The sequence below is a fragment of the Zosterops lateralis genome (assembly GCF_965231275.1).
Source record: "Zosterops lateralis genome assembly, chromosome: 21".
In the NCBI taxonomy this organism is placed as follows: Eukaryota; Metazoa; Chordata; class Aves; order Passeriformes; family Zosteropidae; genus Zosterops; species Zosterops lateralis.
The window spans coordinates 5,677,909-5,705,887 of record NC_139781.1 but is presented as its reverse complement, the minus strand read 5'-3'; the positions used below and the strand labels follow the sequence as shown (position 1 = coordinate 5,705,887).

The 27,979-nt window shown below is 38.5% G+C and overlaps 1 protein-coding gene across 1 annotated transcript; it reads left to right on the top strand.

Annotated features, from left to right (window-relative positions):
* Positions 1-56: 56 nt before the first annotated feature.
* On the top strand, positions 57-26,800 carry TEX11 (testis expressed 11; the record flags this gene model as incomplete). The annotated part of the gene is made up of 28 exons (XM_083876194.1): positions 57-281; positions 2,330-2,414; positions 3,608-3,687; positions 4,188-4,268; positions 4,365-4,484; positions 5,409-5,489; positions 7,723-7,808; positions 9,131-9,188; positions 9,962-10,057; positions 11,506-11,587; positions 13,251-13,329; positions 14,010-14,161; positions 14,888-14,973; positions 15,858-15,995; positions 16,283-16,385; positions 17,456-17,580; positions 18,310-18,395; positions 18,528-18,581; positions 19,003-19,043; positions 19,619-19,705; positions 20,756-20,850; positions 21,403-21,519; positions 22,367-22,439; positions 22,806-22,955; positions 23,957-24,065; positions 24,958-25,078; positions 25,434-25,598; positions 26,626-26,800. The coding sequence occupies 28 exons, from the start codon at positions 57-59 to the stop codon at positions 26,695-26,697; spliced, it is 2,847 nt and encodes a 948-aa protein (XP_083732320.1). The 3' UTR covers positions 26,698-26,800.
* Between the last annotated feature and the right edge of the window lie 1,179 nt (positions 26,801-27,979).

Genomic DNA, 27,979 nt, shown 5'->3' with positions numbered 1-27,979 from the left:
GTGCGGGGGCGCTGGTGCCGCGGTTGGGGCGCGGGCGGAGCTCCCCGTGAGGGGCCATGGCGGGGCCGCGGGTGGCGGCGCTGGAAGGTGCCCCGAGCTCTCCCTTCCCGCCCAGCGCCGCCACCGGCGGCTGCTGTTGGGATGTGTGTCACGCCCCGCTATCCTCCTCTCTTACAGCGCTGGTGCGGGAGCTGCTGAAGGAACAGGTGGCGTCCCGCATTGCCGCCCTCACCGAGGAGCTGTTCCAGGCGGCGGGGAGCCTCTCCGCCGAGGATGGGAGGGTGGCGGAGGGAGAGCCCCCCGCTCCCGGCCCGGCTGGAGAAACGGGGGGTGCGTGTTCTTCACGCCCCACAGCCCTGGCCCAGGTTGGTGCTGCAGCTCCGTAAACACCAGCTGCTGCTGCTTCCCACGGCGGGCGGTGGAGCTGAACGAGTAGCGCTTCTGAGGTGTATAAAAGTTGATTTCTTCGTCCTTTGTCCCAGTAGCGTGAAAGTCCAAAATAAAGTGGGAAATGTCGTTTTTAAAAGTCAATGCGAAATGATGATCCTGAATGTAAAAGTGTGTTTGTCGTTGGCTCTGCTCTCATGGGTCCCCACCTGGATACGGTGTCCGGGTCTGGGGCATCAGGAGGATGTGGAGGAAACCAAGAAGGTGATTGAAGGGCTGAGCACCTCTCCTGGGATTGACAGTACAGCCAGAAGAGAAGGCTCCGGGGAGACCTTACAGCACCTTCAGTGCCTAAAGGGGCTCCAGGAGAGCTGGAGAAGGACTTTGGACAAGGGCCTGAAGTGACAGGAAAGGGGGAGATGGCTTTACACTGAAAGAAGGTTGATTTAGATCAAATATTGGTAAGATACTGTAAGGGTAGGAAGGCCCTGGCACAGGCTGTCCAGAGGAGCTGTTGCTGCCCCATCCATGAAGGAGTTCAAGGCCAGGTTGGACAGGGCTTGGAGCAACCTGGATAGTGGAAGGTGTCCCTGCCCGTGGTGTGGGCTTGAACTGAGTGGTCTTTAAGGTCACTTCCAACCCAAACCATTCTATGATAATAATGGAAAAAGTTCTTGGTTACTGATGACGTTAAGGTATTTATTATTTCAAATTACTACTAGCATCTAATTGTAATTTGAAGCACTGATGCATTGAGAGTTTGGTACTGGGTCAGAGGAGAGGTCCTTCTCACCATGTCTGTGGATTCCCATAATGACAGCAGATAACCCGAGGAAGAAAGAAACAAGGAAACGTGTAATTTTAATTGCCTGGTAAACAATATTCCAGTACTATATTCCAGTATTATATTTGAGGTAATCATTTCCAGTCCTTGTAAAAGTTTATCAGGTGGTTGCTTATAATGTTTGGTTTTTCCTTCTGTTTGTTTCTCCTAGAGGAGTACTTAGAAAGTAGTACTTAAAAGTACTTTAAAAGTCCTTTTTCAAAGAGAAGTCTGGTGATAAGTGAATCTGAAATAAGGAAAAAGACCAGCTGAGATACTGCTGTCCAACTTCTCCTTCAAAATTATATTTTTAAGAGACCTTTACTAAGTAGCAGTTATCAGCTAAGGAACACTGCTTCTGAAATTCCTAAGTTTCCAACAAGGAACAAGATAAGTTTGCAAGTGCTGTAACAGAAAGTGTCATTAGTACAGTGTGTAAAGAAATACAAGAGCATAAAAGTGGTATCTTTCACTTCTTTCTGAATCAGTTGGCCTAAATTATTTTTGAGGAAAGGAGGAATCATTAATTTGTAATCTGGCCATTTAAATAAGAGGGGCTCTGAACTCTCTCCTAGATAGGCAAGAGTGCATTTGTAGGCAAGATCTGTCATGAAAAGTCGAATAAAGTGATGGAAAATGCAGCCCCTCAGGGTGGGTTGCTAAAGCAACTTACTGCCTTTATGTAGTGCTGTATCTTTTTAACAAGAGTATATAGTCAGTGGCCTTTGTTCTTTGTTTGCTAATATCAAAAGTTTCCCAGTGTAGGTATTTAAAGTAATTAAGCTACTTAGTGTTCTTTTTGATGTGCAAAAGAGGTGAAGCCTTACTGCAGATAGTTCTCAAATGTGATAAGATTCTTAGAGTTCTTTTCCAACCCCTTTAGATTTTAGGTGAAGAAATGCTGCATGGTCCATTCAGCATGTCTGTTCTCAGGTCACTGTCCACCATGTCCCTGTGGGATCCTGTGGCAGTTTCATGGAAAACTCACAGCTTTGACTGGTGTAAAAGGGAGTAAGCGTGTGAAACACATGAAAGATGCTTCTTTTTCCAGTAGTAGTAAAATTTCAGTGGGATCTACATCCAGGACAAGATTAAATTGAGTGGAATTCTCCTGCTCAGGTTGAAGAGAGTGCAGTGAGCCTGTGGAACTGGACTGTGACCAAACACACGGGTGCTGTTATCAGTGATGAGCAAAGAGCCAAACGTATGTATGTTCTGTGCCTTCCCAAATGTGTTCTGTGTGCTGTGGCATGGAAATTAAACACTCTCTGCTGACAGGCACATAAGTAGTGCTGTAGATTTGTTTGAGTCTTTGCAGACATGGGCTAGAAAGAGAAAAATGTACTGGTGGGCTTGTATAAACAGTTCAAGAAGAAGCATCCTGATGTAATACTTACCTTTTTGTGATGCAGAATCAGTGTAGGCATTCCTATCACTCCCTTTTCCGTGCCAGAGCACCAGTAAAGAGGTGATGTGACCAAAGGAAGCTGTAATTTACCTTTTGATACTGTGGTTCAAATCTAAAAATGTATGGAAATAGCATAGATGTAAATTTTAGACAATTTTAGACTGTCGGTCAATTTATAGCAAGTGAGATTTTTTTTAATTGTAACTATCTCATCCCTGTTTACATACAGAAATATTCTAAATCCTCTTTTCCCTGATCTGCTTTGGCCAGGTGCACAGTTGGTGGGTAAGAGAACCCAGGGGCAGGAGCAGGGCTGGGGGAAAACAGAAATGAGCTTTTGGTCTTTCCCTCAGCATGTTCTTTCTGTGGTTCTGTGGGATTGCAGTGTCAGGCCTACATTCTTGTCTTGAGGGATAATAGTCAAAATGATGTATAATCATATAAATTATACCAGGTAAAGGGGAAAGGGTAAGCTGACACAGAGTAGAGTGTGATGTTCTCACATCACAGCTGAAGGGCCAGGGAGAGGCTGTTTTAAATACATTTAGTAGTGTCTTTTCCATCTCTGTTGTCTAAGGAAGGCCTGAAAATATTTTTGCTTTTTACTTTGAAACTGTAAAGATTATTAAACTTCATTTCCTTATTTTGCTGAAGGCTATTTTGAGGCTTTCAAGACATGTTACTGTAAGCACCTGCAATGTAATTAAGTCTTTGAATGCCATGTATTTAACTTAAACTCTCTCTAAATTGTTTAATAGGTATTTTAATGAGAATATATTTTTTTTCTTACTGCCTGAAAAGCAATTTTAAACACCTTGGCTAAAAACCAGATTGCTTTGACTCCCAAAGCTTTCAGATTTTTCTGTCTTGTGATTTAAAATGCCAAACAGTCTTTCAGATATGGCAAGGCTTGACTTTCTCTAAAAAAAAAAATAAAGAAAGAAGTAGAGAAAAGGAAATTTTTGAATGCCTGCACTGTTTTCTTGCAGTGAGGTTTGTTGCTTGCAGACTGATTTGCCTTTGTGAGGGCAGCGATCCTCCGGAGGGAACTATTCGAAGACAGATTTTGGTAAGGCTAATTGTGGGTGAGTAATGAAGTACAGTTGAACCCCCAGGGAAGTCTTCAAATCTTATTACATTTGCTTTGGAAAGGGAGTGAGATATATGTCTAGCTCTGGAAGGATGGCTGGTGTTTTGGCAGGAGTATTGCTGGCTCTCTTCTCATCACTTAAGGAAAGATAAGACTGATGATCCCATTCTTTCCCTTTAAAAAAAAACATTGGAGTTAGGAATGTCTGGAGAGTGTGGTTAGCATCACATCTTCTCATATGGTAAAATATCTCATGAGCAGAATATTAATTTCTTTCAGTATCTTATAATATTGTCTACCACAAGCCTTACGCTGCATCTGAGTGTTCAGGGCTTCATTCAGAAGTGAGAGCTGCTGGTCACAAATTGCAGAGCTGAAATACCCTTGTCCTGTGTTAGATAGGTGTGACAACGAGATGAGATCTTACATTGCCTTTCTTGAAAGTGCATTTTCACAAGACTTACCATTTCCTCCTTCAGATGTCTATGAAAACTGGGAAAGGATGGATAGATATTGGAAAAGCTGATATTGCAGATGGGTTTCTAGAGAATGCCACGAGTGTAAGTTCTTTCCCAGTTTGGATTTCTTACATACATACCTATTTGTAAGTTTATTTGTAAGTTCACCGTGGGTGATACCTGCACTTTGTTTTCCAGAGTATAGAAAAGCTGTATGCAAAGTTAAGGAAGGGGAGTGAAGATGAAGCAGATATTCAAGTGCACAGGGCTGATGTGGAGAAGAGCCTTTTCAAAGTACTCTCTTACCAGGCTGAATCAGTATGTGTTCTCAGTTTTCCTCATAAGTCACTAGAGCTACAGAGGGAAACTCTGACCCAGTTATTAGATACCTGAATGCTTGGCATTGAGGACTTGCTGAGAGGTAGATTTCCTTCCCTTAGATGTAAGATAGCAGATCTCATGTTTGCATTCAGTGTTGCAATCATTTAATGATTTTTAATTTCCCTCATTTATTGCAGTCGTTCTTGCAGTGATGTTTATATCTTCTAGTTCAGATTTGTTGCTTTATGATTCTGCTATCATGGCTGTTGATAGTATAAACAGCTGCCTGTATGAATCATAAATGGGTCAGTTCCAATAGTGTCCTGTGCTTGACTGGAGAACAAGGCAAATAACTGTAATTTAAAGTATGTAATTTAGAAACTCTAAGTTTTGAGAGGAATTGTCTTGCCTGACTGAAGTGTCTGAGAACTCTATCAATCCTACAGAGCATTACAGACACAGGAGTGCAAATACAAAGGATGCAGTTTCTTGCATTTGTTGATCACACCACCGACCTCAGTATCCAGAAGGGAAGTGCTATCTCCAAAATTCTCAGGAGTTACCCTAAACAGGACAAAGCAATGGCCCATATTTTTAATTAGATCATGGAGACAAAAGGAGAAGTGGTATAAATTTTGCTGAGCTGTTGTATCATTTTCACATATGAATGATCTTGTCCCATGTCTCTGGCCTTTGCACACTACCTCAGGACTGCAGTGATTTTCTAGATCTCTATATCTGGCAATATGGAGAAATATACAGAATTATTACAGCACTGTAAGGACAGACACCCAATCCCAAACCTAGCTTTACTGCATGTGAAAAACATGAGTCCTATTTTAAAGAATGAGGTTTTTAGTGAATTTTAAAGACCAGTTGCACACTATAACAGTTTGTTGGCATGCTCTGCTGCTCTCTCAGGCACTTGCTCAAGGGGATTTTCAGAAGACAGTGATGTGCGTGCAGCGCTGCAAAGATATGTTGATGAAGTTGCCAAAAGAAGTAAGTGAAATCTTCCCTTCTTTATCATTCCAAACTTTGAGAACCCACTTTCCTCTGTGTATGTTAAGGGATGACATATGCCATATAAAATTTTGAAAAGTGTTCTGAACTGCAGATCTCTTCCATGGTTGGTTGCTTCTTTGAGATTTTGTTGCTAAAAATTTTGCATGGAAACAGCAGAGTTTTTTTTTCAAAGTATATTTTTTATTGCTTCTTTTAGATTAGAATTTGAAATAGAATGATAAACTCTTCCTAAATAAGAAGACAAATCAGCAAGCAAGGCAAAAAGATTTCTAAATTGAATATATCACCTACTCTCTACAGAACCAGTTGCATTTTACATCTTGATCTTGTATATTGCATCTTGTACCCATGTGAATATTTGTCTGGGGACAAATGGGACAAGGGAAGAGCTGAGTTACAAAGTTATTGATATGCAAGTCTATCACTGCCATCAGTACTAATCTTCATCTTCATGAGACTGTAGAGCTATGAATGGAGGCTTCCTCATTGCACTAAAGTCTGCTTTTTGTAGTTCTTATCTTACAGAGAAAACAAACTATCATATGCAGATTAGCTTTTTGTTTGCAAAGATAAAAGTCTATTATAGTTATATCAAAATAAACTTCCTGACATTTATTTTCATTTCCTTACATGTTTTCCTAATGTTTAGGAAACATCTTGTTCCTGTCTCTCTGGTATGAGTAATAAAATACAAAGGGGCAGATGGAAATTCTTAAAGAAAAATATGGGAAATATGGTTGGAGTTTGTTTTTAACCACTTAAACTCCAACTGATTTTATATTGCTTTTTGTTTTCTGCAGGTCTTGTTCAAGTGCATCTCAGTGACTAAGTTGCAGGGGTCTAGCTTTGATTTGAATCACAAGAGCAGAACTTCTTATTACTGAAAATATTCACTAGGATCTTTGCATTCCTGTTCCTCATTTAATTCTAAATTAATTTCATTCTTTCTGCTTGAACTCCTTCATTAAATAATATTAAATTTCTTGTGATGAAAGCTCTTCACAAACCAGGAGCACTGGTGCAGAGAAGGTAAAGCTTTCTGATCATGAGAGTGTGATACAGTTTACTTCCGATTTAAAGAGTAGTATTTAAAAAACAATGAAAATGGAAAGAGCTAGTGATTGCTGAGTGAATCCAAAACCTTTGGAGTGCTGGGTAGCTTTCAATCCTAAATTCTTCCAGGCTCCCATTGTACCAGAGGGTCCCTGGAGAGTATCACAGGGAGATTGTTGTGTTGTGTGATACCAGAGATCAGCTGGAGAGGATTGTGGTCATCGAGAGTCTATGAACCAATGCTCAGTACAGGAAACTTTCTCTCCTGGAAAGAAAACATTCACAAATGAACCTGTGCAAAATAAGGTTTCACATCTGAAAGGGATCTCTTTTATACCTAGTCTGTGCTTTTGCCTCTGGATTGAAAAAAAAAAAAAAAGAAAAAAAATTGAAGCAAGATGTTGTGCTACCCTTCTCATTTTTGTCTGAGAATTTGAAATCTGCAGTCCCTTGCAAAAGGCGTCATTTTTATTTGGGAAAGAAAAGATACTGCAGAGGCAAAATGGATGTAAATATTGGCAGCCTGCTAGCATGAAAAAAGACTTTTGTCTCTTCTTTGGATGACATGTGACAGCTGCAAATCATTTCAAAGGAAAGGCAAGTTGTTATGAACAGATGTTGTCAGAGCTGACTGATAAAGCTCTGAATAGCCAAGCATTCAAAAGTAGTTTTCTTCTAAAATTTGTAATCCTTTTTTAACCCCAAAGAGAAATGCTGGGAAGAAGCCTACCATGAAACAGGTAGAGTCCTCTTCACTTAATTATGTAAAACTTTTTTGTTATTAAAAAAAAAAAAAAAAAAAAAAAAAAAAAAGTGGTAATAGTATTACAGATTTTCCCCACAAAATTTAATTTTTATTGTTTAATTTACACAGTTCTAGTGCTTTCAGTGTGATTTATTGAGGAACTCTGTGTTCCTCATTCAAAAATCCTGCTGTTTTGTGTGTCCTGGGCTGGTTAATGATACTTCACTTCCCCACCCAATTAATGATTCCATTTTAGTCATCTTCAGTATCCCCTATTTACAAAAGGCCAGAAGTGATAACAGTGGATATATCTTGAAAGTAAAATGCATTTTAAACAACCTGAGACTGGAGTGCCATAGATCTAATGATGTTTTACAAGAACATTATAGAAGCAGGAGTCTTTTATTGCAGACCTGTTACCTGTCAATCCTCTGTTACAATTTTGGAGTGGAAACCTATGAAAGGAAGAGATATGAACAGAGCTCCTTCTGGCTCAGGTAATGTGCAAAAATCAAATAAACAAACCCCTGCTTTTGAGATGTAAAAACGTGTGTGAAGGAGAGGGGGGAGCAAGGGACAGTAGAGGCCTCATTAAATATATGAGAATACAAGATTTTAACTGAACCAAGTTATCTGAGCAGATACTTGTACACTATTGCCTGAAATCTGTGTCTGTTTTCCTACATGGATTTTCGTGCCATTGGAATGAAAAACATCTTCCAGTGGTTCTTGTCAATTCTCTCCTGCCACTTCCTCCAAAGAGATTAGTTTTCTGAAGAGTCCTTGACTGGTGAAAAAAGGTCAACAAACATCAAGGTGAAAAAGGAATAGGTAGAGATGGTTTGGGTAGGATCCAAATAACTACTGTGGTATTACTAAGGGTGAGGAAATGTGGACTTGTCAGTAGGTGCATCCTCATGCCATGGTCACAGCCTCAGTGCAGAAAATTTGCGTTTATGTCTTCTTGTTCTTTTAAATAGTTAGAAGAAAATGAAGGACAACAGATCAAATTCAAAATCATTATGGTCGTATATGTTGTCAAAGAGGATTTGTGGAAATGCTCAGAATTAGTTACAGCTGGTGCTTTGGAGATTATTTTATATTTTATTCTTGTGGAAAATCAATTACCGAGTCCTGCTGACAAAATTTGAGGAGGAAATAAAGCTTTGCAAAGTGCAGATAATAATCTGGAGAAAGAGTGTGGCTCCATCTAGTGGGTTAAGATTCCCTGGTCTGAGAGTATATTAGATTAGAAAACAAGAGCCCGGTTACTGTTATTCTTTCTAACAGTCCTTCATTCCCAGTGTTTGTAATCAAACCTAGCTTTGTGGAATTATCACTGTGTTTTCTCCTGGATGGTTCTTTGTTCTGCCATTTAGATTTTAGAAGAAGAATTGGGAATCATGAGTAATGTGATTCTGTCTTTGCCATTGATGTACTGTGGTCTAGGCAACCAGTCATGTATAAATTTTGTGTATTACCATGTTATATGTCAGGTGAGAATGGAAACACTTGCTTCTTCAAAATCTTCATGGTTAAAATGGATAAAACTTACTGAAATATTTGAGTAGAAGATGTTACAAAATATGCTGCAACAGGCTGAAGAAAGTGATTGAGTACAATTTTTAATGTAAGGATAGAAAGAACCCCAATTTTTCTGTTCTCTAGTAAAAGTGACTACTGAGATTAGTTTGTGTGATTTATGTGGTTTTTAACTGCCTAGGAAGTGGGAAAGGATAGGAATTTTGCACATATCAGAAGACTGACTGAATTTATCTCTGTCATCCTGTTCATTTTAACTTTCATTTATCATTGTTAGCCAGAGTTATGACATTGGGAAGATGGACATGAAATATTCTATTGGCAAAGAAATGCAGGTAAGAAATAGAGAAAATTCTATTTACAAATAGGAGGATTTTGTTAAACTGACTCCAGTGTATTATCTGCCTTCTCTGTGCAAACCTGCCCAGCGATGTCTTGGTCTCCTTTTTAGTAGTCTGCTGTGAAGATTGGCAGAGTTTCAAGTTCAGTTGTTATGAGCATCAGTCACTGATGAGCGCCCTTAAATCACATTTGATTCTACTATTTCACAGAAATCAAAGTGAAGAAAGTAAGGCTGAAGTAGATGCTGAAAGGCCATCTCCTCTTCCATTCCTCTTTCAATACATCATCAGTTGATCTATGTAATTTGTGATGGATGTTTCTCTTTCTCGTTCAGATGTCAGTTTATTCTTTTACTTCCAACTGCGGAGATGAAGATTATAATCTCTTCCTCTTTATGTAAATAATTTATATGTTTGAAGTCCATTATCTTGTAGGTCTTTGTCCTACCTTTTTGTTTGTTTGTTTTCCTCTGTGAAGTGTGTACCTCCTATTATTTAAATTACGTCTTTTATTAGTTTTTTTTCCAGTTATCTGATTTTCCCTGAAACCCTTCTGTTTTTCTCTGGATTCTAGTTGATTTGTGTCCTCTGTGTGCTGCCTTTCTTCATACTGGATACATTTCAGAAATGAGAAATCACTCTATGTGTCTGATACCAAGCAGGAATTTCTTTGACTCAATAAGCTTTTATTTTTCATGACCTTAGAATTTAAGTCTTTTGTGTTCATATATATGTTCTTATGTGGCCATTTTTTTTTTTGTTGCCAGGCTAAAGTGTTGCGATTGTTAGCCACGACCTATTTTGAGTGGGATTGCACTCTGTACCTGGACAAGGCATTGAAAGCCATAAACTTGGCAAATCAGGTAGTAATTTTTTTGCTCTATTTAAAGATTGAAATGGATGAAACTCAAGCCTTTATTGACATGATAATACAGACTACATTAATCACTGGTGTGTCATCCTTGACAGCAGATTGAGGTGTGTTAACTTGATGTCTCTATGCTCCTATGGATGTTTTGGTATTCCCAGCTTTCTTTTTTTTTCTTTTGTATTTAGAGAAATAGTTTTTTTGCATGTAGAAGTAGAGCTGTCCTCCTGCCTCCTGTGTGTTAATAGTAAGGTCCTTTGATGATGGTGTGACTAAGATTTCTCAGATGTGTGAGTTGATACAGGCAGGCAGCTGGGACAACCACAAACCCACAGCTAAAGCACAAAGAGTAAAATAATTTCCGTTACCTTGTTGTCTGGGGCATCCCCAAAGCAGCACTCAGGCAGAGGCACACAAGCAGGCCTGAAAAATGAGGTGTATAAACATACCAGCAACCCTAAAGGAAATTCACGTATCTCTAAGCAGCCATTACAGTGAGGTCTCTTGATCCTTTACAAATTCTCTTTCCCATAGAGATTTGAATTAATTTTGTGCTTCTATCTATTCAGGTCAGTGTGGAATAAATGAAATCTGAAAAATTCCTATTTGTCTTTGGTTGATCATTTAAAATTTTTCATTTTCTGTTTTGTACAAAACAGATTTTTAAGTATGAAATTTTGTTTTAAATGGCAGCTGAAATTTGGTTTCTGCATGCTGCCTGAATTACAGACAGATCATAGTGCATATGCTCATGAGATCAGCATAAAAGGCAGTGTATTTTAGTAATGCAAATGGTGTGCCCCTACAGTATCTAAGCCTTTTATCCTCTTTTATTGTTTACTTTTGCAAAGCTTTTTGAGGCAGAAAGTGTTTTTATCATAATTTTTGATACTGAACATTTTGATAATTGTGTGAGGGTATGGAAAGCCAGAAGAAAATGTTGATTCTAGAACCTGAAATATGTTTTAGTGAGAGTTTTAGTGTACAGTCCTCATTATTTCCAATTGCTCCCACTGTTTTTGCCCCCTAATTTCCTCTTTTTATAAACTACTTTGAATCTGCTCATATTAATTCTAGATTAATGCAGCCAATTCACACACAGAAAAGCAGAGAATGTTTCTATCATTCAATAATGTTCAGCTTCTATTTAAAAGTATCAAAAATGGGACAGAGCAAAATGAGAATTTTGCATCTTTTCCTTTTGTTATCTTTGTGGTCTTTTGGCAGTGTAAAAAATAATAATAAAGATGCACATTGCATTTAGGAAGAAATTATTGCATAAGTTGCCTACCACTTGCTTCAGTCATTAAAATGGAACTGAAGATTACAGTGGGGAGTGTGTGATTCCTTAATATTTGCCTGTATTATGAATGTGCTGTACTCTCACAGGATCTGTATTGTACAAAGAGCTGTCCAAGTAATGTGTTGCTTTTCATTGTGCAGGAGAATTTGCATCCAGCAGGGTTTTTTTTGAAAGTTAAAATTCTTCTTAAAAGTGGAGCATCAGATGAAGATATCAACTCAGGTATCACAGCTCTCCCTGTTTCATGGTGAGGTCATATCACTCCATATCCAAGGAGACTGCCTGTGTCATACACAGAGAAACAATCTTGTGTTTTTGGCAGAATCTGCATTAGCTAAACGTCCTTATGGGTTTGAAGTGTGAGACATAGTACTCAGTGTTCACAGAGGAGGTATCCAGATGCTAATTTAAATAGCCTTGCTGCAGATGGGGAAGGGGGAGGACTCTGAAAGCTGTTAGAATGAAGAGAGTGAAAATATAGCAATGTAAAGCTACAGTTTATTTAGACAGAGGCATAAGGGTGAAGGTGCTTTGACTTACACAGGAAAGGCTGGAGAAGCATGGCTGTTCTCTGGGTGGGATTTTGCAGATTTTGACCAAGAGACATCATGTGCTGATCAGTGTGTTCTTATAAACCTGTATTATTAAAGTCAGAAAAACTCTTTTCTCCTTATTCCTTACTTATTTATTACTTGAACAGAACTGATTCTGCTATGAAATGAGAGGATAAAAAAGTTTTTGGGGAGATTTTATTATAGAAAGGATAATTAATGTGTCAGAGAGTTTTTTTTTCATAAATAATGAAATCTTAAAGAAGACAGGCTTTGTACTTGTCATAGTTGGAAAGCATAAGGAGTGTAATGAATAATCTGAGAAATGTAGGATGTGATGAGGAATTTCTTTCAGAGAGCTGAGGGGTTTGAATGCTGTCAGACTAGCAGAAATGGTAACTCCAACTTGCTCCTGGAGAATTTCAGCCAGATTTCAAGCTTACAGTTTCAAATAAATATACAATGGCTGACTTGTGTTCTTCAGTTAGAATTGTGAAATCATGGAGTTGCCTATCAAAACACACTCGACTGTTATTTAAGCCTCCAGTTAGTTTTTCAAACAATTTATTAATGAGTGGATGTCTCTTTTCTTGTATGGCTGGCAGAAAAATGTTGTGTCCATGTACTGCAACTCTTCTGTCTTTTGAGTGAAGATTCCTGCTAAATTTTGGGCATTTCACTAAAATCTTGTGTTATGCAGTTGTATCAGCTGCCTTAGAAATGTTTCTTTTATCAATGCTCCAGTCATGTCCCTGTGTATTCCTTCTCTGATCTCATCCAAGCTACAAGTGTGTCTATTTTGTTATAAACCCTTCAGCGCAGAGTAGCAATTTGAAAACTTGATCTGAGTGGTGTAAAACTGATACCTGCTTATCAGCAGCAGTCGATCCAACAGCTGATGCTGAGGGCATTGTGCTGAAGTAGCTCCCATTGCAGTATGATACCACACAGCCTGGGCACTAACCTCAGTGTTAGTTCCTGCTGGATAAGGATGAGACATTTTGATAGAAGGCAGCTTGAGGCAAAAAAAAAAAAAAAAAGTTCTACTAAAGCCTGTGCTGTTCCTGTTTAAAGAGACAGGATTGAAATTCCACAGCTATCAGTCTGTCACCTTTCTGTAGTACTGCATTAACTGTACAGTGAAAGGAAAGTCAAAACACACTAGATATTATTCTTCCATTTGTTGTAGATCTGTTATAGGCTTGCTGGTTTTTATTTTTTTTAATTCAGTTTTGTTTCTGTCTTTCAAAGAAGCTGTAAGAGGTAAGTGGTAAATTGAGCAATTAAGTGTCTAAGTTGATTATATAATCTCAAGTGCTTTGTGTTCTGTCTAGCTCTTGCAGAATTCACACAACTTGAGATGTCTTTAGACTTTTGTTTGAACACTGCCAAACTGCTGCTGGAGCATGGAAGGTATGAAAGCATCTCTAAGTGGGGTAAACACAATGTTTGGAGTTTTTGGGTGTTTCTTTATAAGCAAAGAACATCTATTATACAATGATGCTTTATTTTAAATAAAAGCTCATGGAGCTAAGGTAAAAGGTTTTGAGAGGCAGCCTGTCCTTTATAGCAAGGAGATAGTGATTATAGCAGTAACAGAACAGGGTGTGAAATAACTGTAGTGGCAATTTTCAGTTCTGTAGACCTGCTTTGGAGTGATTAAGATTCCTTATGTAGGTTTAATATGTGTCTGGAATCATCAGACTGATATCTTTGTTCTAACCAACCATCAGAATGACTTTGGAGCCCTAGAATCATTCTTGGGAAAAACAGCAGAAGAATAACAAGTTACTGCAAAATAGATTGAGGCATAAAATTTTACCCTGTTAAGTGCTCTATCGTGATTATATATGTATATGCTTGTATCTTGATGCAAATGTGAAGAATAAACTCTTATGAATACAGTGGAAGGAGTATGTGGTAAGAGGAAGCTGCCATTGAATAGATGAACTGTAACAAATTCATACCTTGATTCATTCTGTCGGTGTGATTGAATGACAAACATGCTGTATGGTGTGAATATGTTAATCTCTAGAATGGAAAATTAACAGCTCTTCTGGTGCAGCCTCTTAAAAATGCATCTCTGTGAATAGGGAATCAGTTGGTTTTGATTTTCTGAAATCTGTTCCTGAACGATTTGAATCTTCACCTGACCTTGGAAAAATTACCCTGCTCCACATCAAGTTCCTGTTGCAGAATAAGAGGGAGCTGCTCGCTAAGCAAAAGATTGAAGAAGTTATTATAGGTCTGTATCCATCTTTTACTGCTGTTTACTGAAAGCTGGATGTAGTTGGCTAAAGTCTTGCATTCTAATTTTCACTTTTTTTTTGCTTATTCTCATCTTTCTTTCTCTGTGTCTGTTTTCCATTATGTTGCTTTTGCTTGGCAACTCTCAACTTCCATATTGAACGACAGTCACAATCCAGCTCAGGGTTAAATTCACTTGCTGGAGCAATTCCTCCTTCTTAGTGTAGACTGTGTGTGACTGATACATGTGGGATTAGAAACATTAATCACGAGTTCTGTGTAATGTTAATACTTTGTCCATCCAGCCCAATTTATTTTTGTTTGGCAGTATAGGATAGGTTGCATATCCTTGTTTGAGCAGCTGGATAACAGTTTGTTTTTCGGGTCTGTTGCACCTGTAGCACTGTAGTACTTTTTGACTATCAGTTCTGCTCTAAAACAAATCCTATTTCATGTTATACCTAGCTAGGAGCAAGAGCTATATTTACATTGTTCAAGCATGAAAATATTTTTCTCTTACCTGCCGGGTTTTTTTTTGGTTTTGCTTGGTTGATTGGTTGGTTTGGGTGGTTTTTTTCATAAGCAGGATATGAAATACTGGCTCTTAGATGAAACTGTTGCTGTGTCCCTGTTTTTTTGTTGCAGGCTGTAGAATAGTTCTTAGATGCTTCTCAGTGTGCTTCATAAAGTTCTTGTAAAGTGATGATTTGCAGTATCTTTTCAGGTCATTATACTGGGAAACAGCTGTTGCCTGAAGCCTTGGATCAGCTGCACATCATCTTGTGGGACAGAGCTGCCAAACATTATGAGGTTTGGGACCAAATAGTAGTGTTCTTATTTATATCAGTGAAAATGAATTTTTTTTTTTCCTGACCTCTTTGATATGTCTATTTTTGGTTAGACTGCAAACTGTTACTAAGAGCCTTGTTCCAGCTGGCACTAGTTTTATTTTCATCCATCTGGGTGCTGTTTTCAATTACAAAATCAAGTTTCAGGTAGCCTCATCTTAAGGTTTTGTGCATGGGAACAGTTAATGCAAGAATTCCTGCTCCAGCTGGTTCCTATATGGCTGTGGGGCCTGAAGGGATTTGTCAATGAACTGGCTGGTGTCATTGTGAGGCTTCTCAATGATTTTTGAATGGTCTTGGGAATCTGGAGAGGTCCTAGTTGGCTGCAAGCTGGCAAAAGTTATCCCAATTTTCAAGAAGGGCAAGAAGGACAACCCTGGAAACTACAGGCCTGTCAGTCTCACTTCAGTGCCTGGTAAAATTATGGAGATTATTCTGGGAATTATTGAAGAACACCTGAAGGACAATGCAGTCATTGGTCAAGCCAGCACTAGTCCATGAGGGGGAAGTCCTGCTTGTCAGACTTGATTTCCTTTCAGGACAAGGTCACCCACCTTTGTTGATCAGCTGAAGTTAGTTGATGCCATTTCTTTGGGTTTCAGTAAAGCTTTGCATACTGTCTCTCACAGTGTCTAGACAAACTAGAGGGATGGGCACTCACCAGCTGTGTGAAATCTAACAAAGGGAAGTGCTGGATTCTGCATCTGGAACAACCTGGAGGTTGGACTAGAATATATTTGACTATCTAAATCTTTCATTTAAAAAAAAATGGGGAAGACATAGGCAGTTTAATCACCCAAATATGGCCATGTTTTTTGGGTTTTATTATATTTCTGTATTTTCTAGGAGAAAAACTATTCTGAAGCCCTTCACTGGTACAATTATTCTGTCAGCTTCTACACACCTGGGCAGATAGATCAGAACTTGGCAAAGCTGCAGAGGAACATGGCTTCTTGCTATCTTCATCTGAAACAACTTGACAAGGTACATTTAATACATGTGTAGACATACTTATGTCTTTATTTGCATTGCTTATATTTTTGAGGAATTGGCTTTTTCATTTCTGATCAGCCTTTGTTGCTGTCTTCTGGTCTCATCACTTTTGTTTCAAGGGCAGATGTTGCCCTGTCAAACATCTTGAGTTATTCTATAAATATCAACAATGTAACCATGAACGTTTTGTGTATCTTTTTATATCTTTTCTATTACAAATTATATACTAATTTCAAGGTGATGTTGTACTGATCTCCTTTAATCTCTTCTGTGAATAGGCTAAAGAGGCAGTTAAACAAGCAGAGAGGTGTGATCCAAACAGCATCTTTACTAAATTCAGTGTCTATAAGATTGCAGTGATGGAGAATGATGCTGATAAAGGTACAACTTGAAACTTGAAGGGTCCATTACAAGAAGAAGTGCCAAATATATTAAAAAATACTAAGCAGCTTTAGACTGTTCATCTTGAAAAAGACACGAGAGAGGGTAGCTAGAAGAAGGATCCCTAAAGTAATTGAAAATGTCAGGCTATAGATTTTAAATATTTTAAAGTTGTAAAAGTGGGATTTTTATTTTTTTTTTCACACAGTATTTAAGAGGCAAAGTCCATTGCTATATTTGATTTTATTTGGATGGGGCCTTTGGCTAGGGAGGATAATCCTCCCATGGGCAGAAGTTATAGTAACATCCCAGGGTGAGAATCATTCTGTACTTTTTAATATGCACATACAATTTGAACCTTAAGAGAACCATTATTGCTGCTCTTAATTTCTCTGGACAGATGGAGCCTGAAGTTACCAAAAAATACATGAATTATTGAGATGACTTACAGAATGTTGTATCTCTGTAGCCTCTTTCTTCTTTATAACGAGTTCTGCTGTTTCATATTTTAATGAGGATCTTAGCTCAAGTAATGAAAATTGAGAAATACAGTCTATAGTTACTTAGAATACAGAATAATGTGCAGAGCTTATTTTCCAATGAGTTCTCTGCCATTTAATTATTCTCTATACAACTTTTATTGACAGCATAATTTGTTCACATAATACAGAGTGGGAAACACAGCACAGTGTGAACATAAAAGCAGTGGCACCCTTAGCATAAGCCAAGATGTGGGAGCTTGGAATGCTGCCCAGACAATGTATTAGAGAAAGTCTTCTGTCTTTGGTAACAAACAGTTACTTAGCAGAACAAAATTAAGTATGTGAGATGAGTATCATTTGTATGGCATCTTTGTTTCCTTAGATTAGTAGCTTGGAAAGCTTTTTGGCACCTCCCTAGGATAAAATGCATATTCGTAGAGAAGTGCTGGTATGGTCAGGTTTTCTTGTCTTGGCTTTTCATTAAAAAAAAAAAAATTATAGCCTTTCATGAATCATTAAAACAGTAGAACTTTCCACCTTCCAATTGCTTCTGTAAAAATGTTATTTTTTTACCTCTGTCTCTTTTAGCTATGGAAGCAGTTATTGAAATAGGGAAGCTAGCAGAAAAGCCATCAGAACATGAAGACAAGCTGAGAGTGGATAAAAATACAGGCAGCAACCTCTTGAGTTTAGCTGCCCAAATTGCTTTAGAGGTAGAGCAGATAATATTGTCTTTCCTTTGCTTTATTGATATAAGTAGGACAGCTGTAACCCCTTTAACCTGGCCTAGTTTTAATATTTGTCTGTATTTCATGGATTTCTTAGTGTTTCATGCTTCCACAACCAAGGTGTCAAATGTGTTGTGTAATGCAAAGCAGAAATTATTTTAGTGTAGAAAGAAGGGGTATCTTTTAAAATTTCTACAGAAAAATAAAGAATTCTGAATTACAAATGTTGGCATTTCTGTGTATTTCTGTAAAATTCTCCTTAGCTAAAAGTTATGTCTTCTGCCTCTAGGATTTGATCTTTGATGTGAGAGGAGTGTATAAAATACACATAAATCCTTGATGAAAGTCCTTTGTCCCTCCTGTTTGCCTCTTGCTCGGTGGCCTGAGCTGTCTGAGCTGGCTGATTGCATTTCAGGCTATCAGGGCTTTGTTCCCAGCCCTGTGAGGCATGAAATCCTCAACCTGTGCTAGTCCTGCTCTTGCCACAGGCTCTTTGTGCAGGGAATAATATGATCTCTCCTTAGAGCTCTCTCTGCACTCTCAGGCAATTCTGTGCACAATCCTTTGTTCATTTTCCTGCTGCTGGACTGCACAGACTTGGAATACATGGTTGCTTTGGGGTTTGTTTTTGTTTGGGTTTTTGTTGTTGTTTTGGTTTGGGTTATTTTTTTGTGGTAGTGCAGTATATACAAAACATGTTTTAATTCTTTTCAGAATGACCAACAAATTGTGGCTATCAAAGCTTTGGAGTATTTGTCTGAACATTTACAAGACTGCCAACAATTATTTGCGGCCTTAAAGTAAGAATTCAATATATTTACAAGGAGAAGCATAAGGAAAAAAAGTGGAATCTTTTCAGGAAAATCAGGGCAAAGTACACCATTGAAAAAAAAAATCTTGTTTTTTTCATTGCTTGTTTTTCTCATATTTAGATGTTTGGTCCGTCTGATGTTATCAAAAGTCAGGGCAGAAAATGCAGAGGAAAGGTGGGTCTGTTTGAAAAAACATTTTCTTATGGTGGATATGTTTTTCAGATTGTGTAATTTTTTTTCTGGGATTTTTTTCTTGCAGAGTAATCAAGGGAAAATTTTTTATGCTAGTAAAAGTCCATCTATATGATTTCCTAATGACCTCACAAATGAACGCATTTTCAACTTGTATAAACTTTTCTTTAAATATTTCCTCTTTGCTTTTCTCTTTTATTAATGCATATGCCTGTCAGGTATTTTTAATGGAGGTTGTGAGCTAAGCAACCTCTGAACTTTGACACTAATGGAATATCTTTCCAAAATCCTGAGTGAGGAGAGTGGATCTATCCATAACTGGAAAAATATATTCCAACATAAATAATACTGTTCTGTTGAAAAAAATTAATCCATTTTTAAAACTATTTTTTCTCCATTCTAGAGATGAAGATATCAATTCAATACTGACTTACTTGAACTTGGGTATGTTTTTGTTTTATTTGCATTTTCTGGAGTTCTTCCATACGTCAACATTTTGTGATATGATTAGATCCATACCAATAAATATTTAGACTCCTTATTTCAGTCCAGGCTCTCAACTTCCCAGTGAAATCAATGAAAATTAAAGCTGGAGATTCAATAGTATTGTGAAGTTGGATCTCAGTGCCACAGATTTTTGTTATCAAAAACTTGCAGTACTACTGAAGAGATTTAAGAGCAGAATTAAATCAATAAAACGTTCCTAGAAGAAAAGCCTCAAACTTATAATTAAATTTAGACCCCCTTCTTGTGAAATTAAGTAAAACTCCTCTGCATTAGACTTCAGTGTCAGTAAACTTAGAAGGGCTTGTTGGCATCTTCTCTAAAGTGCTGTTTGAGGCACCTTTTGCTGTTTTTTGTAGGGCTTTCTGAAGAATATTGGATTTAAATTGTGAGAATAGATCTTCATCAGGAATTACACAGGTGTTTTGGAAACCTGATTTGAAGTGTAGGGATTAGACTTGGAAGTGTTTTTATTCTGCTCTAAAAAATGGTATTTTTGTATCTGTTTTCTGCAGCTCACAAGAAACTTGCCGAGTCTTTCACAGAAGAGAAGTTTACAGGGGATATGAGGGTTCTCGAAGCTCAGTGGTTTAGAAAAATTGGTAGGTTACTCTCAAAATCTAAACTGAATCTCCTCTGTCTTTATTGGTCCTTTAAATCAGCAGCCCTGGAGTTTGCCTTGAACCAGAGACTGAAATCCAAACAGCAAATATTACCACAGATCAAGTGGTTTCTAGTGGGAAATGCAGCTCCCATGGGGCTGCCCGAAGCTTTATGCCCAGTGTTGTCTCTGGATCCTCAATTTGTAGTCCTTGTTACAATGTTTTGGTAAAGGATCAATGCATTTGCTGTCTATAAATAAAAATGTGAGCATAGGGTAACAAATTGAACCAATTTTTCAGATTCTTGCTTCAGTTAGAGCATACAGGAGAGAAAACAGTTGCAATCAGTATCAGAAGTCATCTGGTTCTCCTCACAGTGTAACTGTGCTCCAGTAAAGAGTAGCAAGGGAGGGGGAGAAGCAGCAGAGGTCGAATCCAGTGACATGAGCATGAATCATGACCTTTCCAAGGCAGCATTCTCACTCACAGGATAAACAATTCAGAGACTACAAAAAATGTGTCCTGTAGAATAAATTAATGTGAAAGTTGCTGTAGAATCTGAACCTTTAATTGGGTCAAGCTCTCATACATAAATAATTTGATTGCCTTTAGATGCTCATCCATTTATTACTCAGAATTATGTGCTTAATTGCCACGTACTTGACCTTGCTGAGGTAAAATGAGGGAATGGTTCAAGATGTTGTGGGTTTTTTTTTCCTTTTTCTTTTTTGTTTGTCTTGGGAATTCTATTCAACACTTCCACTCATGTCCTAGCTTTGTTAACTAATATAAGAAAATGCTTTTCCCAGTTCATGCTTTTGTTGGCAGGGTGTGATGCTAGATTGGGTTCCTGGTTGTGGTGAAATTATCATGGCAAAATTTGAAAGCATGAATTAGCTATTTTAACAAATCACTAGTAACAGTATTTCTTGCTGGTGTTAAATGAGCTGTAGATGACATATTGGTTCAGAAATAGAATTGTAAGCTATGAGCTGCTTATTGCTAGAGATTCAATGGGCACACATGTAGCACTGCAGATTTTTATTCTAGTCTCTATTTTTGTATCTTTGTCAGCTTGGAACTTAGCTGTACAGTTCAAGGACAGCCCTGAAAAGATGAGAGATTTTTTTGTACTGTCTTTCAAGGTATTTACTCTTGCTAATAGTGTTTCTAATTGAGGGATATTTTCATCTGTCTAGTTCTTCTAGAAGTCACATCCATGGTTTGAGTATCTCCATGGAGACATGCTTGTGTGCTCTGAAGACAGAACATTTTTGTCACAAGGAGATTGACTTGTAATATAAAATGTGTGCATTGTTGTCATACTTTACATTCCATTTCTTAAGAATGCAATAAACTTAAGTCTCCAATGAGAAGTTTCTAAAATAAATGGGTTCTGATGTTTGTAAACTGTATCATTAATACAAACATCTTAAGTACTTGAGCTCTTATTTTTATGCAGGACTTCTAACACTCTCAGTTTTATATGTGCTTGTACAGAGGGGACTCCAACTCTGCTTTACACTTTTAAAATAATCCTTTTGTGTAACTGTACAAATTAAATTACAATATGAATATATACTACTCGTGACTGATTCCTGCAAGTGTCATAGAGGAGGGTCAGCAACCATCTGTTCACAAGCAAATTGCTTTATATGGGTAAAATTCTCATTACCTTTTCCTATTTTTGGTGTCAGTTGTCCCAGTTTTGTCCCTCTGACAAAGCTGTTCTGGTTGCTCAGAAGACCTGCCTGTTAATGGCAGCTGCAATTGATCTGGAAATGGGGAGACAACAAGTAACACCTTCAGAGCAGGTAGGGCAAAGCCTGTTAACTATTTCTGAATGTACCAGTGTACCATTCTTTTCCTTTTGATTTTGAAGTTCTAATTTTTTCGCTGAGATCAGGTTATTGAGAATGTAAGCAAGGGAATATTTCATAGTTTCTTGGAATTGATGCACCTTTCCAGACAATTTTAGATGCAGGATTTCTGTGCATTTATTCAGTGTGTTTGGATAGGTTTGTATCAATAAAAGGTCATGGCAGTATCTTCTGAGAGGAATTTCAATCTACAAGATACATACTGTAAGGAGTCTGCTGCTAAATGTGAGTTAGTCAGAAAGACAATTACTGCTGTTGCTAAAAGTAGTTACCACTGTGGTTGTGATAAAACTCACTATTTTTAAATTTTTTTTTCTTTTTTTTTTTTTTTTTGCATACATCTATTTATGGGGGGGAGGATGAGGACATTGTGCTTACTGTGGTAAGAAGATTAAGGAAAACACAGAGGTTGTGAAGGAAGCACAGAGGTCTGGTATAGAGTGATTGTAGAAAATGCTGTGGAGGGCAAAGCACAGCAACTTGTGTTGTGGCATTTAGTGGTTTGTCAGTCTCAATAACACTATTTTATACTTGGGAGCTGGAGCAGTTTTGTCCCATAGGAACATGGATGGTTCTTTCTGGGCCAATGAAATGTTCGGTGTGAAGTGGCTTTGTCTGAGATGAAGAGGTCTTTGAAAAACAGAAAAAACCCTCAATAACTGGTATAGGTGATTTTCTAACTAGGCTGATTTTTAATTTATTTTGTAGTCAGTTCTGACATAATTATTCCTTTTGCTTTTAAAACTATAACACAAATAACCTATTTAATTTTGTAAAATAGACAGAGCTTTTTAGTGAGGCCCTTCAACATCTTCAGGCATGCAGAGAAGTATGGAAGGTGCTGAAATTAACAGGTAAGCCACAAAGTGTGTATTTTCAGCACATGTAACTCTTAGTCCCAATATTAATGAAGAATACAGAGCATGTGGAATTGCTGTCTCAGATGGAGGTTGTTGGAGTAGATAAATGACAATATGATGGAAGCTGAGGTGATAAGTGACTGTTAGCCCAGCAGATGCATGGTTCACTTTTTTTGCTAGGATATTGGTAAAAAAATTCTGTTAGGTATTCCTTGAATGGCAAATTCCACTTGCTCTACTGTTAAGTCTGAGTACCTTGATGGTTTTCCTGCCCTTTGGAAGTAAAAATTACCTTATAGTACACCCTGTGGCTCTGAGAAAATTCATCATTACCTACAGGCAATCCTGTCTCTTTTGTAGGAGATTTTGCTAAAGACCCAACAGACACGTTGCTGCTGCTTTATGAATTTGAAGCAAGATCCAAACTGAACGACCCAACACTTCACAACCTTATGGAGTCAGTTTGGGAGCAACCACAAATAGAGATCAAGACACTTGAAATCATTGCATGTAAGGACTTTCATAGATCTTCCAGTCACAAAAAAGCACTTTAATTTCTCTTCCCTGTTCTTTTGAGGTGACCAGGATTATCATGTATTGTACAACATACACAAAAGGGGTCTAACCGTATATATTTTGTCCTGAAGCAAAGATGCTTAGGATCTCAGCAACATTAGGAGAGCTGTGTTTTGAAATGACAGATGACATGAACGATAAACCAAAAAGTTGTGAGATCTTTCCATTTCCAGACCCTGAGACACTCATACACCTTGTGAACCTGGAAAGGGTTTTTCAGATAAACTTTTACATGCTCCAAACTGGCAAAGACCAGAGAATGACCCTCAATGATTCATGCCCTAGAACAGAAATTTTGGGCTGTGGACTTTGGATAGATACTTTAGGTATATTTAAGCTACTAAGATAATGTTAAGTTTCAACTTAAAAATTTTTATAGTCAATTTGTAAATAGCACTTCTCTACACTGTGCCATAGTTTCATCACAAACTCCTAGTCATGAAAACATGCTTGAGAATCTAGAGCAGGATCCAAGAAAGATGAGGAACATTTAGAATTACCCTGGCAAGTCTTTGGAGGGTGTCCTGTAGGATTGCATAAACACCTTCTGTTCTCCTTGCCCTGAGGGAGTTACACTCCAGTGCCTGGAGACACCATTCTGAAATCCTGCTCCTGCTTAAGGTTTCCATCTGGATTTTTGTGTTCAAGGAGACAAACAAAAAAACTCTTTAGACAGTGCCTCCTCACCAGAATTTTTCTGTATTACTGCACTGGAGGTAAACAGCAATGAATTGTTGTCCTCATTGATGATTTGCTTAGTAAGAAAGAGGGAGAGAAGCACCAGCTTGTGACCAGCCCTTTGAGCAGATCTATTTTCAGTTGTTTTTCACAAGGGATCTGGCAACGTGCTGTAGTTTTTTTTAGTGACCTATAAGATTGAAGTATGGCTTCAGTAATTTATCTTTTATTCTTCTCTATTTTCTTTTACTTTGAAGCATTAGCAATGGAACCTCCAGCTCGGTATCCTGTACTGTGTAAGAAAGCTCTCAAGAGTGCACTAAACCTTCACAGAAAGCAGGCTGTCATTGATGCTGTGAATTTTAGGTTAGTGTTATCACATAGCTTTGCCACGAGCCTTTGACTGGAAATGCTGACAGGGAATAAAGCCTGCAATTTGAAAAAAAAAAAAAAAAAAAGTGGGTTTTACTTTATATGCAAGGTTCCACTTCTTGCTGGCCAACCAATGTACCTCTGAAGGATTACTGCCTAACAGATGTTTTAACTGCAGATTGTTTACTTGGCATATTTTCTGGCACAGTCCTCTTTCCAATAAATTAATCTATTGAGGAAGGAAAATGAAAATTGGATCCAGAAGAGGTCTCTGGTTGTTTCTTGTGAGGAAGGTGTTAATTTCAAATCATATTCTGCAGTAGTGAGCTGGGTATTTCAAAGACAATGAAGAGGAATTAAGGGTTGAGGAGAAAGCTATGAGTTGTAAGGTAGTGATGCCACATAGTACATACGTGATTTATTTAGCATATTTATGTGCTACTTATCCTTTCCAAGTTCCTTGAAATAAGCACTTGGCAAAGGCAGCAGTTGATACTGTGTTTCTCACTTCACACTGAGAAAGACAGAGCTGTTTTCAGAACCCTGTATTTGTTACTGATTTTCTGAGGGTGCTGTCTGTGTAGCTCTTGTTGGTGAAGTTAGAAAAGGTACTTTCTTCTTGTTGTCTTTTGTAGCACCTTAGGAAATACGTAATTTTCCTTCTGTGTTACTGCAGAGACCAGCAATGAAAATAATTAAGTACTAATTGCTCTTTACTGTATTTTTTCATAGCTTGTATGAACAAGATCTGATAGTACAAAAATACATGTTTCTGCTTCAAGAACATGAGTGTAGACAATCACAGAGTGTGCTCCTGGTACTAAAAACTAAGTGTTTGTGCACATGGTATTTAATGTTTCCTCTTTTGCTCTCTTTCAATCCTCAGCAAATGCTTGCACAGTTTGATTAACATTTCCTTGCCTGCTGGATTGACAGACTTGGATACCTGTGTGCTGCAGGAGGTGTGGGAATACTTTGAGGATGCTCTGAGTGTAGTCAGCAGCACAGTAAGTTGAACAGGAGACCAAGAGATTGGGAGATGATCCTGAGCACATCTGAAAAAAAATCTCATTAGACTGAGAATCATTAGTAAAATGGACATTGCATAGTGTTATATGTGGAGCTGCTAAGATTTCTTCAGTAAAAGATACACTGAAATTATCTCAAAAGGAATGTCTCTTGGATATTTAGGACTGCATTACCAATTTCCTTGGATTTTGTAAGGGCTTTTTCTCCCTTTGCTTAGGAGGAAAAAACCCAAGTGTTAGTCTAAAATTAAACTCTAGCACACTCTTGGCTTGTCAGTTTTGAAGTGAAGATTCTATTTTCTGATGAGGTGCTGCTGCTTGTTTGCTACCTCAGGATGCTTACCCAGAGATGGAGATCCTTTGGTTGATGACAAGAGCCTGGAATACAGGAATATTCCAGTATACTGTTGGTAAATACAAGGAGGCTGAGCAGTGGTGTGGATTGGGAATGCGTTTCCTCAGTCACTTGGGATCCCTGAAGAAAAGCTATGAAGGCCATGTAAGTGTAAAAAGGGGATTTGAGGATATGGGATTGAATGTCTGAATTTGAGATGTGGATCTGGGAAAAGAAACCACTAAAGATGATCTTTGAAGTTTCAGGAGACTCATGGTATCTAAATATTTTGAGGGAGCCTGGTGCTAAAAGATTTTTTCAAAGTGAGGCCAGAAAAGTTTTGATAGACGATAGAGAGAATAATGTAGCATTCTTTTACTGGAAGGATTATGTAAATGGGTGACTGGAAATAAACTTCTTTGTGGCCATGGGAGAACCTTGTACCTTTGCCTGCTTTAACTAAAGTCAAGGTGCTGTACCAGTTTACTTAAATCAGTTGTTATATGAATACTTTCCAGCTTGGTTTCTAGTATAATCTAATGTCTTATAATCAGGGTTTAAGATGGTGTGAAGAAAATCACTAAAGCTCATCTTCTCAGGTGTAGCTCAACCACTTCCCATGAGGGAGAAATCTCCAGGCTACCGCCTTTGTAGGTGACACTTTGCAATGACACTTCTTTTTTTCTCTGTCACAAGGAAGCTCCTTTCTACAGCTTTTGGCTGCTGCTGCTGTCAGGATTGCAGCCCAGACCCCAGTGCAGCCTGGCTGGTGTCACCATTCATTCCCTTGTGTACAAGCTGAGCAATCAAGGGGTTGGCTGAACTCTTAGACCATTTTAAATGCATCAGTTAAGACAATAAGAGCTGACAATAAGAAGTCTTTCCCACCCTCAGCATCAACTCCCAACATCTGTGATTAGATGAATAGGTTTATGCACTGATAAAAGACTCAGATATAAACTATGCTTTATGACTGTAAATAAAACCACTTTTGTTAGGTTACACTGATACTTTTTTTCCTAGACCATTATATTTAAACCTGTGCCAAGAATCTTTACATGAGTTTGAAATTTTAGGTTTAGAAGCTGGTGGTAGTCTCCCAGCTATTCTCTTGGTTCTGTTCTCTGTCACTTAGTTGATTGATGCATTTTTATCCATCCTTGTTGACAACTGTGATGCTCATATTCTCCAGATGGTTGGCCTTTATAGTGAAGTTCTGGACAAGCTGGACAGAGCAAAAGGTTTTATTCCAAATGAAGAATAATGACAGCCACAACTACAAAAAAAAAGGAAAGCAGTCTCTCTTGGAAATGTTGTGCTGAGTGAGAGGCTGTTAGCTCTGTGAAGGCACAGAAAGAAACCAGGATCTCCTTGTTGGCAAAGAAGTTCTGTACTTTTTAGGAAGTGTTTATTCAGTAAATGTAATTGTTTTCCTCTAGGGAATAATTTTCATTCTCTGGAGCTATTTAACAGTTAGAAATAAATATTTAACTTTTACATGAGATGCCTCTGCTGTTGTGTAACAGGTTGGTTTAAATATCTGGTTTTAGTAGCAAATGGCAACGAGCATGATAAAAATCTTTAAAAAGTATTTCATCTCCTCTGGTTGTCATAGCTGCCTTGCTGCATAAATATTTATCAGATTATTTAGTTTCCAATCCATTTCAGTGGGCGCAAGAATTCAGAGCTGTTTGCTGGTTTCACAGTCCCTTGGAATAGAAAAACCAATGTTGCTGAGCTCAGGGAAGAAGCTGCAGCTGTCACTGGCAGTGCTGGGAGGGCTGCACTCCTCCCTCCCAGCTCACTGAACCCGGGGCCAGGCAGGTGCTCAGCGAGTCTGGGCACATCTGGGGCTTGGCTGTGGGAAACCTGGGCTGGAGCCAGTGGGGAATCCTCTGTGTGAGTGTGGGGTGTGCAGGGAGCCACAGGAGGAGCCACAGGGTCACTGCAGCTGCCACTGCAAAGGGCCTTCTGTCCCAGCAGGGACAGTCTGGGCTGGTGTCACTGTCACCCCAGGAGGGGCATCTGAAGGGTCAAACAGGGGAGCTCCTTAACAGGAGCATGGACCTGTTTAGTGTAAATTCTCCATTTAATGGTGAACTTAAATCAGTTCCCCAGACCTAGTCTGGCCTCTGAGACACTGCTTTCAGATCTCTAATGCACAATGTGCTGCCTGTTTAACTAAAGAATACCTTTAAATCCATAAAAATCCAGGTCTCAAACGCCACAGAAGATTCTTCTGGAGTCACAGTTTTGGAGATCTGTGCTGCATCACAGCAGTGGGGGCCTCTAAAGGATGCCACAAACTCACAGGTATCCATCCTGCCTACATTATCTCCTTGGAGCCTGCTGGGCTGGCTTTAATTACTGCTCAGTTCTGGCTTGCACACACACACACAGAGGTAAAGGTGTCACACTCTACCTGCTGAGAAAGGTCACGTTTGCCCAGCAAGTGTAAGGAGGTAATTACACACGGTCATGGAAGGCAACAAGCACTAAATGTGGGTTTGCCTCCAGCCAGAATGGTTGGAATTCTTTCCTTGGAG